Here is a 16,404-nt window from a genome sequence, read left to right on the forward strand (position 1 = left end):
ATACTGCTGTTTCCACTGTCATAAAAACGGGCTGATGACTTCCTTGTTCTATGAAGTCCCTCCTTCAGAAATACGTAACAAGTTCTGATTGTGCCAGCGGTTCCTGTGTTGTGATTCGACAGCAGCTTAGCGAACCTTGCCCGGAAAGGTCACGCCTCTTACCATAACGTGGAGATGCACGCGCTCAGTGTTATTGTAAACATGTCTTTAATTTTACCCTATCAATTTGAGCCGGAATCAGACCCGGTGATTGGACTGCGGGATGAAAATAACAGCGTTTCGACGACATGGCGACAAACACACTCTACAAACGCAACTCTTGTGTATTCCTGTGGGCGGAGGTTAGTCAAAAAACTGTTTTAGTGACGTCATTAAAGAAGGAAGTAGAGGGATGTAGTCCAAACTGGCCGTTCGATGTAGACGACTTCTGTTAAATAAAATATCTCGCTTGGCATTGAACTTTGAGCTTTAAAATTTTACAGATTTTATTTATACTCTAACAACAACATTACACACTAACTAAAGTTTGAAACATTGGATCACGAAGAACGGGACCTTTAAAGTACAAAAACAGAAGTCCATTCTTCACTGAATTCAGTATATACAGAACAGTGAAAGAATGGGAATTCTGATATACTGTATTCTATATAGATTTGGAAATGTTTATACTAAGTTTATACTATTATGAGTTGAAAATGAAATTTATCATTATTGCACCTTCTCAGGACTTATATAATAAACATTTATAATGATATGGATTAATATTGTCTCATTCTAAATAACAGAATTTGGCTTTAATATAACAGCAGCACCTGGTGATCATCTCCTTCTCTTTGTTGGATGCGTAGCCACTGCTGCTAAGGTTGATGTTGGGGGATGACAGGAAGTACAAGCAGTGGTTCTTGAAATACTGGTCTATGAGGGGTAGCAGAACCTGCGTTTTAACCGATCAAGAGAAAAACCTTTTAAAAACTGACCTGTAACTCCAATGAAACATGAAGTTTCAAGGTTGTTCTGCATATGGTAAAAGCTACCTTAGCAAAAAACTTGATCTCTTGATCATGGGGAGATTTGTCTGTCTTCCCACTGGTAGCCATAGCCTCTGTAAATGTTATGCAAAGAAAACAACTGATCAACTTTGTATGTTTGTAAACATATCAGTCTTTAATTGTTTATATTCATCATCGTTACTCACCAAGATGGGCGATGAACTCCTGTGCAGAATCTACATAACTCAAGAGCCTCTTGAGGAACTTATAGGCAATCCTTTTTTCCATAGAAGAGGAATCTTGCTCCATGTCCTTCAGACCTCTGCATAGAGAAAAAAAAAGCATTAAAAAAGAGATCACAAACTGTTGCAAACTTCTCATAAAAGTCCTTTAAGACTCAACACAGCACTGAAAAATCATTCTAATACGCTGATTTGGTGCTAAATACATTTTTGTTAATTATCAAAGGTAAAAACTGTTGTGCTACTGTTGTACTTAAAGGTGCTACAGAGGATGTTTTCGACGACTGAGAAACCAAAGACCGTTACTGAGTTTTTTAAATGAGCGCACAAGTAAGAACAACCCCCCTCTTTCACAGCTCATTTCGAGGGAACGCCTCCCAAAACTTGTGCACAAGTATTAGAACACGAGTGTTTGTTTACCACTGGCATTCGCTGTGTCGTGTTAGTGGATTCATTATGTCGGACTCACCGCAGGTAACTCATAATCTGCAGTTGTTGACAAAAACATTGCATGTGGCGCCTGTGGAGTGTGGAAAGTTACTGGAGCGCGCACGTCTCTCACAAGGAACGTAACGGCAGTGATTGACAAGCCAGAGTGCCAATCGTTTGTGTGATGATCGCAAACGATTGGCTGATGTTTTTAAGGCCCTACCTCGTGCACAGATGATGTATATTAATATTATTCCTTTCAGTGCACTTAATAAATAGTCTTTTATCAGTTAGTAAAGACAGTTTCAAGTAATATTGCAAAAATGTATAAAACAAAACATCCTCTGTAGCACCTTGAATATTTTTGTGAAAACTATGATAAGTTTTTTCAGGATTTCTTGATGAATAGAAAGTTTAAAAGAACAGCATTTATTTGAAATATACATATTTTGTAACATTATTAATGTTTAAATGCATCCATACCAAAATAAAATAAAAAAACTTTGTTAGTACACTGACCTGCTTATGGCATATCCATTGACCTGCAGGAATTTAAAGAGCTCCTGGGCTTTCTCTTTGTCTCTGTACTTCTCCTTCGCTGTCAACGTGTCATACGGTACCAACAATGGATGACCTCCTCCTCCTTTCGATGACAACACACAATGAGTCAATGCACCTGGGACACCTTAGACAGGATTGAGCCAAACACACTTTTTGCAGGAGAAAAGCATCACCTTTACTGTCAAGTTCCTTTTTCTTCTTCTTTGCCCAAATATTGTGGTAATTTTCTGCAACTGTTTCAACCATTGCCTGTTGAAATGTTCACCGGTTTAATACACAATTTATGCAATATGTATTGTTTTTAACAATTTGATTCACACTTGCCTGTATTTCTCTTGACAGAATGACATTTTCCAAATCTTGTGGGGCTGGATTAAACTCACCCTGTAAAGTGAAGAAGAGGCAACACCATGTCCTAAATGCACTGATTTGATAGCCACTGTAAAGAAATAAAAGCTGCCCACCGTTACCTGTGAGGACTCTGATATCTTGCGCTGTTTTTCTGTTTCCCTTTGCTGGAACATGGCCTCTCCTTCTCTGGTCCTCTCAATGTTCCATCCCATTGCCAACATGCTCTTTAGAGTCTCTTTCACGGGGTAGCGATAAGTCTCCCTTTCCTATATAAAGTGACGGATTGGAGCAGATTAAACTTTGCATTTATGTTAGAGACAAAAGTCAATATAGAAGAATGTGACTTGGTTTTTATGTGTACCTTTTCACTCAGTGCTTTGTATGGTTTCAGAAGCGGATGAGTTTTAGCTTTGTCATCTAATTTATCTCCAGCAGACCAGCCAAGAGCGATCTATCACCATACAAGAACAAACAAGCAGTCATCCTTTGTCTACTTCAACACAAGAAGAGCTCTAGTGACACAATAGAATGCACAAGATTAATGAGATGAGTTTTAACATTGTCCAACCTTCTCAGAGGACCATTTCTCATGAGAATGCTCAGCAAACTTGCTTGCAATGTAATCTAGTTTCTCAGGCAGCGAGATGCTGAAATACAAAACAGTATGTAATGAAGTCCACAGAAAGTTTTAATAAAAGGATGTCTACATGCGATTTTTAGTGTTTCTGTGGTACTTACTTAGCAGTGTTAATAGGCTGGGGGTCGAAGTTGCCTTGCGCATCCACAGAGGCCTGCTTAACTAATGTGGAACCAGGGCTGGAGTCCACATAGTCAGGTGGTATTGCACCGGATATGGCACTCAGACACGGCATGGCCATTTTGAAAAGCTCTGCATCATATTTCTGCAAGACAGAAAATAACTTTGTGGTTTAATTAATTTAGTGAAATAACTATGGTGGGGCTATAAATGTAGTGTTTTTATTTAACATTATTAATTCTATAAAAATTAATAGAATTAATCATACTTCCTTAATCATACAAATAGTAAGGGATATTTCTATTATTCCTACCAAAGTTTTTAACTTTAGTTAGTGTCTAATGTTGCTGTTTGAGCATAAACAACATCTGCAAAGTTACGATGCTCAAAGTTCAATGCAAAGGGAGACATGTTCTTTTACAGAAATCGTTTTTTAAGGACTACAACATATGGCTGGTTGGGACTACAACGAGGTTCTCCCCAGGTTGTTGACATCACAAACCCCAAAATTTACATAAACACTGCCCCCAGGAACATGCAACAAAGGGGTTGTGGCCATGTTGGGCTGCTTTGAAGTCGAGTGATGTTACCATGCCGTCATTTTTACACCAGGCTGCTTCTCCAGGGTCAATTGAATTTGCACAAAAGATAAACATGACGAATTTATCCACTAACCATTCAGAAACATCCCAATGCATTCCAAAAGTTGTAAAAGTCTCTCCATCAGTGTCCGACTCCTGTTTTGAACAATGTAAGGCTGAACACTGTTACTGATAATCATCATTTTGGCTGTGTGAGATTCTCCAGCTTTGTTGTTGTTGCTGTTAAAGTTCTGCCTTCTTCTGGAAAGGGGGCTGGGAGCAGCAGCTCATTTGCATTTAAAGGGACACACACAAAAATGGTGTGTTTTTGCTCACCATTTAAAACCACAGTTTTAATAAATGATCTGTGGGGTATTTTGAGCTGAAACTTCACAGACACATTCTGGGGAAGCCAGAGACTTATATTACATCTTGTAAAAGGGGCATTATAGGTCCCCTTTAAAAAAACTTAAACATTTAAAACCTGACGGGATGACCTCAGAAGTGTACCTTGACCAACAATTGAAAATTATTGAGGAATTCCAAATCAACCTTTTTTAGTATCCATTTAATGCATTATTTTATGGCATAATAATTAATAATAATTGGTATAACAAGTCATTACTATGAATACATTGTTTATTTGATAGACAGAACAAATTTGTACTTAAGTATGTTTTGTACCTTTTGAGAAAGAGCATCAAAAAATCCCCAGAAGAGTTTCTTGGTGAGGTGGAGTTCCTCCTCTGATGCCATTCCATAACTGCCCAGGCCCGTTGGCAGACAGTAGTACTTCCAATTCTGCTCATAGTGATTCGTCAAAAGCTGCAAACATAAACAGACATGTGGATTAAGCTGTCAACATTCAGGATACTTTAAACTCGCACAAGTACTGTCTTGGGTAAAATAACTCTCCTAGAATAAGGGTTGATTTTATATTTGGTTTTGATTTAGGGAATTGTATTGGTTCACAGTTACTAAATAATTCAAAGGTGTGTGGTCTGCGAAGCCCTCTTCTGATAACCCTGCCTTGTGGAAGGGGGGTTATGATGGGGTGAGACAGCTGCCAGCAGAGAGACAAGGTGCTGAAATTGTGAGTAAAGTATGACCTGCTTACACCTGCCTATCAAAGGCTCACAAGAAAGTGGATCTGGTGACTCATATTGAAAGCTGCATCAGGTAATATGTAATCCAGATGCTCTGTGTGTTTGCAGGGTGAGTAAAGCTGTCAAATCACAGAAGTTATAACTGTGAGTCGAGTGACCTCACTGTAATGAGGAACACCAAGAATGAAGTGTGTCCCGTTATCAGGTAATGTCTCTGTGGCGACCAGGGCGGGCGAGAGCCGTGAGGGAACGGCGCGAGGCCAGTGACGCAAGTGATAACAAGCATCACCTGGGAGGCGCACCGGCCTTGAGTCTCTCACGGAGGAGCTCCGGGAGCATAAAAGGAGGAGCGACGACCGTGGAGGACGAGAGAGGACCAGGCCCGGACTTTATTTTATGTTTTATTATGTTTGTGTGGCATTACTTTCGTTTTGTTCTTTGTTTATTTCTAATTAAAGTTTTGTTGAATGTTTGCCGGTTCCCGCCTCCTTCTTCCCGTATTGACGAACTTCGTTACATTGGTGCCGAAACCCGGGAGGAAGGAGGGACATGCTGTCAAAGAGCCCTCGCTGCTGAGGGGGATCGCGGTGCTGCGGAGTTCGGGCAGCGCGGGAGTGTGTGTAAACCGCGAGAGGCTGCCCGAGGCGGTGGTGCTGGAGCCTTGTGAAAGGTGGGACGGAGACCCGGATGCCGTGCTCCTGGGACGAGGTGGGGTGGCTGCCGTCCTGGACCTGGAGGGAGCGGAGGAGTCGCCGCCGTCCGCCGTGGGCCGGAGCCTGCTGCCGTCCGCCATGAAGGGGAGGAGCAGGGGACGGGGGACTCGCTGCCGGCTGCCCTCAGTCGGAGGAGCCATCACCGGCCGCCAGAAGGCGGTCGAGGATCGGGCCGTCCACCGAGCGTCCAGTGCCACCGCATGGCACCGCGAGGAAGAGCCTCCCGGCTGGCTGAGGACCGGGCGGCAGTGTGTCTGGGAACCGGACCAAGAATTTTTTTTCTCTTTTTCCTCTCTCCCCTCTCTCGTCCTGTCGCTCCCCTTGCTTCCGTCTCCTTTCTCTCATCTCGTCTGTCCTTACCCCCAGGTGCTGCGGCCGCCGAGACAGGCCCCGGGGGGGAGTAGAGCGCAGTCTCGGGAGTACCCCCCGGCCTGCGAGGGGCGATGGGGGTATGTGGCAACCAGGGCGGGCGAGAGCCGTGAGGGAACGGCGCGAGGCCGGTGACGCAAGTGATAACAAGCATCACCTGGGAGGCGCACCGGCCTTGAGTCTCTCACGGAGGAGCTCCGGGAGCATAAAAGGAGGAGCGACAACCGTGGAGGACGAGAGAGGACCAGGCCTGGATATTTTATGTTTTATTATGTTTGTGTGCATTACTTTCGTTTTGTTCTTTGCTTATTTTGAATTAAACTTTTGTTGAACGTTCGCCGGTTCCCGCCTCCTTCTTCACACATCTACTGACCTCGTTACAGTCTCAAACACACAACAAGATATGTCCTTAATGCAATTAGTATGGAACACATCTTGTGGGTCAGAGTGTATCTGGTATACTTGATTTAGCTCTTTAAAATGTCGAAAGTGTGCTTGACTACACTTTGTGTTTGGATTTGCTTGGTTAAAGCACTTAACAATGAATGAACAATGGAGCCAAAGAATAATAAGGATGAACCTACCACTGGGGGTCACAAGTTATTGGTTTTTTTTAAATAAATTATTTAGCTCAGCAAGAATGCATTAAATTGATCAAAAGTGACAGTAAATGTATAATTGATACCAAAAAAAAAATTCATTTAAAAAATGCTTTTCTTTTGAATTTTCTACTCATCAGAGAGTCCTGAAAAAAAAAAAAGAAGTAATGTTTCTTAAGCACCAAATCAGAATGATTTCTGCAGGATCACAACAATAAAACATATTAAAAATGGAAAACAATTGTTTTAAATTGTAATAATATTCCACAACATTACTGTTTTTATCAAATAAATGCAGCTGTGGTGAGCATAAGAGACTTCTTTCAAAAACTACGGTCCCAAGCTTTTGAACAGTAGTGTATGTAGGGCTGGGCGATATATCGAATGCTTTTGTCACGCGCATTTCGTCAGTAAAGCCGGTTCCCTGATTGCCGCTAAATCGCCATCACCTGCTTTCAAATGGAGTGGCATTTAATAGACAGAGCCGTAGTTCACTGATAAGCCACGCAATATCGCGTTCAATATCGATATGAATCGCCGTCGATATTGAACGCGATATTGCGTGGCTTATCAGTGAACTACGGCTCTGTCTATTAAATGCCGCTTCATTTGAAAGCAGGTGATGGCGATTTAGCGGCAATCAGGGAACCGGCTTTACTGACGAAATGCGCGTGACAAAAGCATTCGATATATCGCCCAGCCCTAAGTGTATGTACATTTATGGTTTACTAAACATACCTTAATGGGCATCTTGCAGTACTCTGTAAGCTGTGGGACATCAAACACAAGACGACGCAAAAGTTGCTGTAGCATTGATGGCCGCAGATGCCTGTAGAAAGTATAAATATTTGATGAAAAGTATAAAGTATAACATCAGATGATACCTAACCTTTAATAAAGTGTTATCTATAGCATGAAAAATACAACTTGAGTTTTCATTGAGCCGAGAAAACCATCCCAGCCTCTCAGTTAAAGGTTTTCAGGAGGTTCTTACATGCAGATGGCCAGTAGACATTCATCAATAGCATCTCTCTGGGCCTTGGTGAGTGATCGGCCCTTTGAGAGGCGATAGATGGTGTGAAGTGTAGAGTCAACGAGCGTTGCATGGTGCTCCGTGTGAGTGAACAGATGAGCACAGCGGGTCAACAGAGGAAGCACTGCGGATCCAATGTACCGGTTCATGGCCAGGGCTGTCTCAGTGGTCCTGAGCACCTCCTGATGAATGCAAAAAATAACACGAAAAACAAATCAAGTAACTGAGTTGTATGTTTACATTTTTATAATTATATTTTAATATTAAAATAATACAAAACTAAATACATTCTTAATTCTATAGCAATCATTCAAGTTAAAGAGGTTAAATGGGTTCTTTTTAATATTCATATCTACTTTTGCTACTCCTGAATCACTATATTAGATGGTTGACATCACATGAACCTTTTAGGCATGATAAATTTATCTGCAACTTTTCTCTGTTTTGCTCCGCAGAGCACCCTTACCGAGTCCAGGGAGGCTGATGCTCGCAGGTCTGGCAGGAAGCCCACCTCCAGCAGGTGCAACAAGAAGCTTTGGTCATCAATACCATAGACACGGTCCAGGAAAAGCACCATGGGTGCCTTGTGCTCTGGACAGAAGCTGGCATTCATATCTGGCTCCGTCACAGTGCCATCTAAGTAGCAGAGAGAGTTAAACAAAAAGACATTAGGGTTATAATGACTGCGGAAGAAGCAGCACAGATAATGAGACACGTAGGGATGAAGATGACATTGAAAGAGTAATAGCGTCAATCAATCTTAGGCGCATAATGAGTTTCAGAGATTATGTCTTCAGACTCTTTCAAAGGCATCTAGTGACTTGTACAAACCTTTATTGACGACCGGCATTTTGAGTGGAATACTGATAATCCCAACCAAATCTTTAGTGGGTACTAGGGAACGGAGGATGGCACGAATACGCAACGCTTCACCTTTGCCTTTGTTTATAAGCTGTAAAACAGCATCGGTATTATATTAAAGTGAGGCTGTGTACAGGTCAACAGCACTATACTGAAGGAAACTGCAAGTTTTGTCCCCAGCTTTGTAAATCAATAAAATGTGGCAGAAAGGAGCACTCACATGCATCTCAGGTGCACAGCGGCCCAGAAGATCAATAAGGGCTGAGTAGAAGGACATAATAGAGTTGCCCATGTGGGCGACCTCCTCCTCCTCTTCAGACTCCCCAACCCTGCAAAACAAAGAGCAGACTTGCTTATTTTAAATCAAGCTCACTCATTCCTGAGGTCAAAGGACATCTCAACTACAATTTACCTTTTCAAATCAAACCTAATATAAAATGGCAAATTATGCAGATGGATGGAAGATTTAAGTGGTCTTACGTTGGTGCAACCCCTTCAGGTAAGTTGGGCAGGTCTAAAGTAGGATCTTCTGAGATCTTGATGGCTTCCTTCATGGCAGCGAGTAAACCTTGACCTCCTTCTCCTCTAAGAGCAGGTCCAAAGCACTCCGGACGCCTGATCAAAAGCTTCACAACGACATTAGCGTTCTCTTCAACACTTTCACCTGAGATGACCAGAACAAACACAAAAATGTTTGCATCATGAAGTCTTTCTCTATTAACCAAGATACAAAAAGTAAAGCAAAATAAGTATTATTTGTAAAAAAGTACTAACCATTAACAAAAACAGCAAACCGTAGGAAGGACAAATAGCGTTCTCCTTCTATTGGGTTCCAGCCAATGTCTGGGTATCCCCTGGCAATGAGCATTGGGCAGTTCTGCAACCCACAGCCTGCCAGATATGTAACCACCTGAAATACACATGGACAGGATCCAAAATGAAATCCAAATGGCATTAAAAACCGGTTTAGTCAAATTTATTTGGCAACCATTTGGCAGGAAACTTTATTAGGCATTGCAACACAATACATCAATTAAATTACATGAACTATAGTCTGATCCCTCACTGTGCTCTACTAAAAGCACAGTGAATGTCATAAGTCTTTCAGAAACTTCTACCTCAATTGTAAATATACCGTCAGAAATGTATCCATAGGGTGCCTTTGTTTTTTCATCCCAAAATTCTGTGGTGACACATATGGGGTATATTCCTCACATTGAACCACCAAAGATAAAATGTGTGATGTAATAATAATCAGTTACCTTCTCAAGATCAGGTTCCTCAAGTGCCAGAGCCAAACTGTTGTTGTCCATCACAGAGGAGGCAGCTACATCTAAAGGTGTGGAGCCTCTCATGGCTGGGCATGCTGGAGAGATGTAAGAAACCAACATTATATCCAAACGGCCAAGAGGGGCAGCAGATTTTTAATAAGGCACAATCACCAGCAGATGGCAGTCTTTACTTTTCTGCCAAGTTTTTTTTTCCCCCTTTGTCGGAGTTATCATAATATGCTCTTGTAACTTATATAAAAATAGTTTTCCAAAGTAATTTTAGGAAATATATAGTTATATTCATTTTTTCCTGATTTATATAATCTCTATACATTATTGTTTGCATTCATATTTGACAGCATATCTGATTTCAACTTGGTTCAGCTGCTCTGTATAACTCAGTGAGCTTATATTACTGAAATTAAAAATGATTACTAAAACGGCAGATACACAACACTAGCTATGCAGCATGAAGATATGTTAATATAAAACTGTACATCTGTGGATGCATCACACCCTGGTTTGTAGCTTGCGGCATTATCTTCATCTGATTTAATCTGTCCTGTCATTGATCTTGGGGTGATAAGAACTATAAAGGTGTGAGTGGGCTCTCAGCTGCTCATTAATGTGCCGTTATAGGAAACGACTCCTGCAGAGTCAGGTGCTCTCAGCTGCACTAGCTATTATTCACAGTCAAAACACTGTTCAGTGTTGCCAGATCTTGCTCGAAAAACAAGCAACCTGGTCTGACAAAACAAGCCTGAAATTAATGAGTTGCTGCACCAACATAAGCAGCAGTTTTGTTTTTAGGGAGGTGTTTATGGATCAAGGAGAATTGCCTGTTACATTTATGTAATTTGTTGTAGCATAAAACTTTTATTCAGCAAGGACACATTAAATTGAGCAAAAATGGCAGTCAAGTAATTTATGAAGTTACAAAAGATTTCTATTTCATATAAATGCTGTTCTTTTGAACTTTCTGATCCATGAATCCTGAAAAAATTAGTATTCTGTTTTTCACTAAATATTAAAGGGATAGTTCACCCAAAAATGAAAATTTGATGTTTATCTGCTTACCCCCAGCGCATCCAAGAAGTAGGTGACTTTGTTTCTTCAGTAGAACACAAATGATGATTTTTAACTGCAACCGCTGCCGTCTGTCAGTGGTATAATGCAAGTCAGCGGGAACTTGGACTATAAGAGTAAATAAAACACGACAGACAAATCCAAATTAAACCCTGCGGCTCGTGACGACACATTGATGTCCTTAGACATGAAACGATCGGTTTGTGCGAGAAACCGAACAGTATTTATATCATTTTTTACCTCTAATACACCACTACGTCCAACGGCATTCATCACTCGATTCGTGAGGTCTGATCGCGCTCTGACAACGGCAGTGATGTCTCGCGCATATACTTCAATGAGAGCGAGACATCACTGCCGCTGTCAGAGCGCGATCAGACCTCACGAATCGAGTGATGAATGCCGTTCGACATAGTGGTGTATTAGAGGTAAAAAAATATATAAATACTGTTCGGTTTCTCGCACAAACCGATCGTTTCGTGTCTTAAGACATCAATGTGTCGAGCCGCAGGGTTTAATTTGGATTTGTCTGTCGTGTTTTATTTACTCTTATAGTCCAAGTTCCCGCTGACTTGCATTATACCACTGACAGATGGCAGCGGTTGGAGTTAAAAATCATAAATTGTGTTCTACTGAAGAAACAAAGACAACTACATCTTGGATGCCCTGGGGGTAAGCAGATAAACATCAAATAATTTTTGGGTGAACTATCCCTTTAAAGCTGCAGTCCGCAACTTTTTTGTGTTAAAAATTTATGAAAATTATACAATGAGAATATACAACATGAATCCATTTTCCAAACCGTGCTTTGTCTTGTCCTGAATCATTATGGTACACTTATAATAAGTGTTTATATTCTGACTATTTCAGACCAGACTGGTAGGACTCACCGCAGAGTATCACAGTAACTGCGTGACTCGCCATAGACATACATAGAGAAAAGTAGCTCCGGCTACAATGTTCTTCCGCAAGACGCGTGCAGTTCTGTTCATTAACCGCTAGAGGGCCAAAAATTGCGGATAGCAGCTTTAAAGGGGTACTTCACCCCTGGAAAGATGAATGTGTATTTAAAATTGGTCATTTATGTAGTAGAAATCTGAAATTATTTTTGAATTTGGAGCTTTCTAGACTGAGAAAAGGCAGAAAATGTATTTTTGACTAATGTGGATGAAAGACAACAACTCCCAGAATGCACTTGTTTTGCTGCCCTTGCGAGGCCACGCCCAAACCACGCATATCGGTTACAGGCGGCATTACCAGGAAAATTCAAACAACTAGGCTTGCTTTGTTACATATTAATTCAATAAATCGTGAGTTAGTTCATACATTTACAGCGAAATGGTGCTAAATTGCTTTGTACCTGGATGTACACCCAAAACCAGGAAAGGACAAGTAAGTTTCCATCATTTTCCGATTAAAGATTTGGAGCGATGTAAACAGTGGCTGCGGGCCATCAAACACCCGAAGTTTGGAGATGACACCGTTATAGAAAACCTAAAAAACCACAGAATATGTAGTCTCCATTTCAAGCACGAGGACTACGAACTAAATATCCTTGCAATGAAGAGAACCATTCTGAAGGACACCGCGATACCATCGATATTCACTTTCCCAGAGGACGAACAGCCTGGGCCATCTGGTACTAAGCGTATTCGCCTAGAGGTAAGACTCGCTGATACTAGACTGATAACACAGTAGCCTATATGTAGTGTTGTAGGTAGCAGTAAAACTGCAAACTTAGCAAAGTAACGTTAGATAGACAATTACATATAAGTTGCATATAAGTTGACTGTTATCAAAGTAAAGCCACTGTTCTGTAAAACTGAGTTAGTCTATTTATCTATTTATGCTAACGTTACCACAAAAGCCTGTTGCTGTATTGGTTGAGATGACTGCAGAGACCGATAAATTTGCGAGATGAACCACTGATGTAGTGCAGACTATAACAAAATAATGTTAATTACTGTAAGCTTAAAAATATAATTGACACCCACTTTTGATAAAATCTTTGATCTATGTCCGTGAGTAACCTCAAACGCGCATATGTTAGAGGTATTGCCTTCTTATTTTTTCACTTCAGAATAACTTCAGTTCCTTGAAATATTATGTAACGTTATTGAACTTGTCATTTCAGACTCCAATCGCGTCTGCTGCGTTAGTGAAACCCCATATGGGCGTGGTGAAAAAATGTGGAACTACCTGCTATTACTGGCTGTAGTTTTAAGCCTCTGGCCAAAAAAGCCTCAGATGACGCAAAATGACGATTTTTGCATCATCTGAGGCTTTTTTACAGAATAAAAATGCATAAATCTCTCATCTCGGGCTGATATGAAGGGGGAAAGCACGGTAATTCGAAAATACTAGTGGTATTCTACTAATACAAAGCTTAATGCTAAATCCTGAAGTATCCCTTTAAGCAGCACAACTGTTTTTGATATAGATAATAAGAAATGTTTCTTGAGGACCAAATCAGCATATCAGAATGATTTTTGAAGGATCATGTGACACTGAAGATGGGAGTAATGGCTTCTGAAAATTTGTTTGCCATCACAGGAATAAAGTAAAATATATACATAAGAATACATACAGTGGTTAATAAAGATACACAGAGTGTGGCTCAAACCAGAGGTGGGGATATTAGTGGCCTTTATTGTGCTATGAAGCACAATAGCAAATACCTAATTTTTAGGGGTAAGAAAACAAACATTTGGTGCTTTCCTTTGAGTTGTGCCCCTATGCAGTACAGTATTTGTGGCATATCTCATTTTTGCGCACCACTGCAAGCTCAAATATGTGACTGTATTTCTATAATAAAAACCAAGAAACAAACAGCCCAAAGTCATTTTAATAAGTGGACATGGCAACACAGACACTGTGATTCAGCCCTGCATGACCTGCATCTCTAAAGAACTATGTGTGTGTGTGTGTGTGTGTGTGTGTGTGATTACCCAGCCCCACGCTGCTGTTCTCCAGGAGGTAGCTCAGGTGGTCAAACATAGACTTCTGGTTCTGACGGCTGATGCGACAGAAGTAGCACAGAAAGCGACAACAGCTGGCCACCATCTTGGGGAAAGCAATCTCCTGAGAGTTAAAAACAGCATTCATTTTACTTCTGCACAGATGGAGATCATTTCCTTCACACTTCAAATTAATCTTTCGTCTTCTTTGCATGTGAGTCCTCACGCTGTGGCTAAATGTGTGTAATGTAACATACTTAAGATATTGAAAGAACCCCCTGAGACAGCTAAACCAGACTGAAATACGAGACATGAGGCTCCACCGTGAATACAAGCAAATATGTTTTGTGCTTCATCTGAGCAGGGAATATGGTGACCCTAAATGCCTGGAACCCACGACCCTATGCGTCAGGCCTCTTTAATGAAGCTGCCAAGCAGAAATGAGAGACACTGTGGCAATGTCATATCTGACATAGTCAGTGGTATTAATTCACATCCCAGACTCCCGACAAACCCCAAAAAGGTCTGGCATGAGACGTGACCCATTCCTTGTCTTAGCTTTCGCCCTATTGCCACCCCTAAGCATAAGAAGGTATGGTAAACACATCGTAAGTACTGTATTTGCCTATGTACTATGTGTTATCCCTCAAAATATCGTAGTTTAAGAAGGTCTGACTGAGAGTGGTTTGGTCTGGACACACAAGTCACATGGGATCTTATTATGATCATAAAAAAAGCAGTATTATCTTAAGTCTATAGTCTTGTTTTTTACCACTTGATAAAATGGACAGAATACATTTGTTTGAAGAAACATCACATCAACAGAACATAAACAGTGCACCCCACTACAGAAAAAGCACTTTTGATGCAGTATGGTTAAAAAAAAAAAATAGTACCTTATTCTTGTCTCCACCCAGCACATTGACCATGACCTCCATTACTGTCTCATGCATGCCAAGAACACGCATCAGATTTGGATGCTGGTAAAACACTTTGTTGTTCATGATGTCCCTGAATGCAAGAATAAGAGAAACACTTTATAGGATGCAATAATTTAAATAAATGTCTAAATACATTTAAAATAAAACAGTAAAAACTGAAATCAATCATTTTAAAATGTACAGTATGGAAAATTGATTATGTGAGTATTAGATGACAGCAAATCTAAATTTAAAAACAGGGCAAATGATTATGCACAATTAAATATCGATATCGACCATTTAAAAATCTCTTAATGTCGACTGATAACTAATATGGTACAGAAATATTGTGCATCCTCAGTAGGATGTAAACCTCGTAAAGACTGGAAGATGAAATTTTACCCCAGGCCATCAATCATAAGCTGGCCCTCCTCTTCCCCCATGCGGACACTGAGTAGTGAACGGATCTGGCCCAGTGAGGCCAGCAGGTTGATCGCATCCCCTACAGACTTGGCACTGATGGTGTAGCTCTTCCTCAAAGCCCTGAGCAGCTCTCCGATGCCATCATATTGTCTCCTCAAAAGACTGAACATACTGCGAACCAATTCTGGGTCTTGGATTTTGCATTCCTGAGCCCAGCTGACCATAGTCTGAGATATCAGCTCCTTCAGGTTGGCTGGAGGAGACAAAAAAAGAATAAGAAAAAAAATATATTAGCATTTTTTTAGGATTCTGTATCTTTAGGTATGTTTTTCAACTTTGTTGCTTTTAATTAGATCTCTGTACTGTGAAGCACTGAATATGGATTAAAGGTTTAATTCACCCAAAAATGAAAATTCTGTCATTATTTACACGTTAGACTTTCGTTCATCTTCAAAACACAAATGAAGGTATTTTTAATAAAATCTGAGCAATTTATGTCCCTCCATTGACAGCTAGGCAACTACCACATTGACGCTTTAAAAAGTTGTTTAGTCCAAATTTTCTGAAGAGACAGGCTTTTATTCTCCAATAAGGTTCATTCTTGTGTGTTACGCAGTACGTTTGAGCTTCCGCAAGAACCAATGAGGTTTGTTCTTGTGCGTCAAACATGTACAGTTGAGCTTCTGTTTATGTTAGCTGATCAGTGTTTATATCTGAATAAAAGCCTAAATTTAATCTGTTCATCATATAAAGTGATCATGTCTCTTCAGAAAATTCATATGGATTAGTTTTACGATCTCTTTATGAACTTTTTGAACTGTCAGAGTGGTAGCTGCGTAGACTTTTAAAATATTTTCATTTGTGTTCTGAAGATGAACGAAAGTCTTTCAGGTTTGGAACAACATGAGGGTGAATAAATGATGACAGAATTTTCATTATTTGGGTGAACTATTCCTTTAATGCTATAAGTGGTAAACTGGTGTATTGTATTAAATGGCATATACTATAATACTAATAAATAAGTGAGGTTGAACAGTAACTGTTACTGATAATAAATTAAAAAATCATATAAAAGAGGTTTCAGACCTCTGCTCTAGTCATGCTTAATTTGTTAGGACCATTAGTGTATGTCGTTAAATCTATTAATATTTCATAT

General features: G+C 40.4%; 1 protein-coding gene across 4 annotated transcripts in view; it reads right to left on the reverse strand.

The window, feature by feature from the left end:
- Window positions 1-16,404, reverse strand: part of ryr3 (ryanodine receptor 3) — a 99,398-nt gene that overhangs the window by 23,695 nt on the left and 59,299 nt on the right. For all 4 annotated transcript variants that reach the window (XM_048206336.1, XM_048206335.1, XM_048206334.1 and 1 more), the window contains 22 exons: window positions 15,228-15,501; window positions 14,802-14,916; window positions 13,897-14,029; window positions 9,854-9,957; window positions 9,366-9,501; window positions 9,072-9,255; window positions 8,812-8,920; window positions 8,562-8,682; window positions 8,197-8,366; window positions 7,692-7,912; window positions 7,436-7,526; window positions 4,595-4,735; window positions 3,311-3,474; window positions 3,141-3,219; window positions 2,934-3,023; window positions 2,692-2,838; window positions 2,546-2,605; window positions 2,395-2,470; window positions 2,180-2,303; window positions 1,196-1,311; window positions 1,035-1,102; window positions 813-934 (listed from right to left, as the gene is read on the reverse strand). In XM_048206336.1, coding sequence (XP_048062293.1) covers window positions 813-934; window positions 1,035-1,102; window positions 1,196-1,311; window positions 2,180-2,303; window positions 2,395-2,470; window positions 2,546-2,605; window positions 2,692-2,838; window positions 2,934-3,023; window positions 3,141-3,219; window positions 3,311-3,474; window positions 4,595-4,735; window positions 7,436-7,526; window positions 7,692-7,912; window positions 8,197-8,366; window positions 8,562-8,682; window positions 8,812-8,920; window positions 9,072-9,255; window positions 9,366-9,501; window positions 9,854-9,957; window positions 13,897-14,029; window positions 14,802-14,916; window positions 15,228-15,501 — 2,845 coding nt within the window. The remainder of the gene's footprint in view (window positions 1-812; window positions 935-1,034; window positions 1,103-1,195; window positions 1,312-2,179; window positions 2,304-2,394; window positions 2,471-2,545; window positions 2,606-2,691; window positions 2,839-2,933; window positions 3,024-3,140; window positions 3,220-3,310; window positions 3,475-4,594; window positions 4,736-7,435; window positions 7,527-7,691; window positions 7,913-8,196; window positions 8,367-8,561; window positions 8,683-8,811; window positions 8,921-9,071; window positions 9,256-9,365; window positions 9,502-9,853; window positions 9,958-13,896; window positions 14,030-14,801; window positions 14,917-15,227; window positions 15,502-16,404) is intronic.

This window comes from Megalobrama amblycephala, linkage group LG11 (assembly GCF_018812025.1).
Source record: "Megalobrama amblycephala isolate DHTTF-2021 linkage group LG11, ASM1881202v1, whole genome shotgun sequence".
NCBI classification, from domain to species: domain Eukaryota; kingdom Metazoa; phylum Chordata; class Actinopteri; order Cypriniformes; family Xenocyprididae; genus Megalobrama; species Megalobrama amblycephala.